Source organism: Galeopterus variegatus, unplaced genomic scaffold (assembly GCF_000696425.1).
Source record: "Galeopterus variegatus unplaced genomic scaffold, G_variegatus-3.0.2 Scaffold2489, whole genome shotgun sequence".
Classification (NCBI taxonomy): domain Eukaryota; kingdom Metazoa; phylum Chordata; class Mammalia; order Dermoptera; family Cynocephalidae; genus Galeopterus; species Galeopterus variegatus.
This window is the reverse complement of record NW_007728600.1, coordinates 180,883-182,461: the sequence shown is the minus strand read 5'-3', so window position 1 is coordinate 182,461 and position 1,579 is coordinate 180,883. Positions and strand designations below refer to the sequence as shown.

The window sequence follows — 1,579 nt, the reverse complement described above, 5'->3', positions numbered from 1 at the left end:
TAGATCAGGCTTGGCTCCCAGCAGGTGCTTGGTAGGTGGCACCACCGCCATTACCATTATTTTATTTTTTATTTTTTTAATTTTTTTTCCTTTTTGTCTTTTTTACTGACCAGTAATGGGATTGCAACCCTCGGTGTCGCGCCCGCACCACGCTCAGCCAGTGAGCGGGAACCGGTCTCCACATGGGATCCGAACCCTCGGCGGGAGCGCCGCCGCGCTCCCAAGCGGCGCACTCTCCAGTGCGCCACTGGGCCGGCCCAACCATTATTTTTATTATTATCACTAGGGAGGACTTTGACATCTGTCCTGAAGTGACCGCTTGCTGGTTCTACAGAGTGAGAAGCTGAGAGAGGTCTTCTGGGATAGCTCTCCTGGGACTTTGGTCCCTTCCCAGCTGGGGCACCCAGCTCCTGAACCTGCTGTGCTCACGGGCTGTGTGGTGGGCAGACTGGAGCATCCTCTTGCTGGGGTGCACTATGGTGGGGTGTACAATGAGGTAGTGGGTGAGAGTCCAGAGGGCAGAGACAGCCAGACCAAGTCCAGCCACACCCGTCTGGCCCTCACCCTGGCCCTTTCTCTGCAGTGGGGCCGACTTGCTTGCTGTCAACTCTGATGGGAACATGCCATATGACCTCTGCGAGGACGAGCCCACCCTGGATGTCATCGAGACCTGCATGGCGTACCAGGGTAAGGGGAGTGGGCTGTAAAGTAGGCACAGCAAGTTTTGCAGTGAGTGTCACTTGAATGAATGTGGGTGAACAAATTAGCTAGCTATGTGCCCACCTGCCCCGTGCTTGGCACTCAGTGGACAGGCCGGGTCCTCATTATTATTGTTATCTGTTGATTAACAAGACAAGGACACGGAAGGACCCTGGGGAGTGTGCTGTGCAGAAGGAGGTATTGTTCTCGTCTGTGTCACCCACCTTTGTCTCCTCTTCATTGGCTGTGACAATTCAATTTAATAAACATTCACCATAAAGATATATTCCCATGTGGGAAAATAAGAAGTTAGGAACATTTGTAGGTGCCTGCTGTGTGCCAGGTACCACATGGGCTGCCAGGGGCCCAGATAAGCAAGATATGGGCTGCTCTCAGCTCACAGTAAGAGAGACCTGCCTGCCTCCAGCATCTCACGTACGTGTCTTTGAAGCAGCTCCTTGGAAATATGGTCCAAACCAGACCCTCAACTGCAGCCCAAGGTCCTGCTCTGGCCCTGCCTCATGTTTCTCCCTAAATCACTATGGTCACCACCAATCTGGTCTCCTGGTTCTCTGACACCCAAGTTTTTCCTGTTCATCTCCTGCAAAGGTTCTTAACAATTTTCATGCCAATCTGGTGAATCTATGGACCCCTTCTCAGAATAATGTTTTTAAATGCGGTTATAAAATCATAGGACTGTAAAGGAAGCCAATTATATTAAAACATTGCTACCAAAATATTGTTAAATAAGTCAGAAACTTTACTAATTCATTAAAAAATAAGATGACATGATATGACAGTACCTACAGTATATGACAATACCTACAGTTTCCGTTGGTTACAAAGTCACAGGCACTGCTAATACTACTGTGGGTATTGC

At 49.5% G+C, this 1,579-nt stretch overlaps 1 protein-coding gene across 1 annotated transcript in view; it reads left to right on the top strand.

The window, feature by feature from the left end:
• Nucleotides 1-1,579, top strand: part of PPP1R16B (protein phosphatase 1, regulatory subunit 16B) — an 86,230-nt gene that overhangs the window by 65,231 nt on the left and 19,420 nt on the right. Inside the window, exon 4 of the mRNA XM_008581926.1 lies at nucleotides 584-703. Within this exon, the coding sequence (XP_008580148.1) occupies nucleotides 584-703 (120 nt within the window). The remainder of the gene's footprint in view (nucleotides 1-583; nucleotides 704-1,579) is intronic.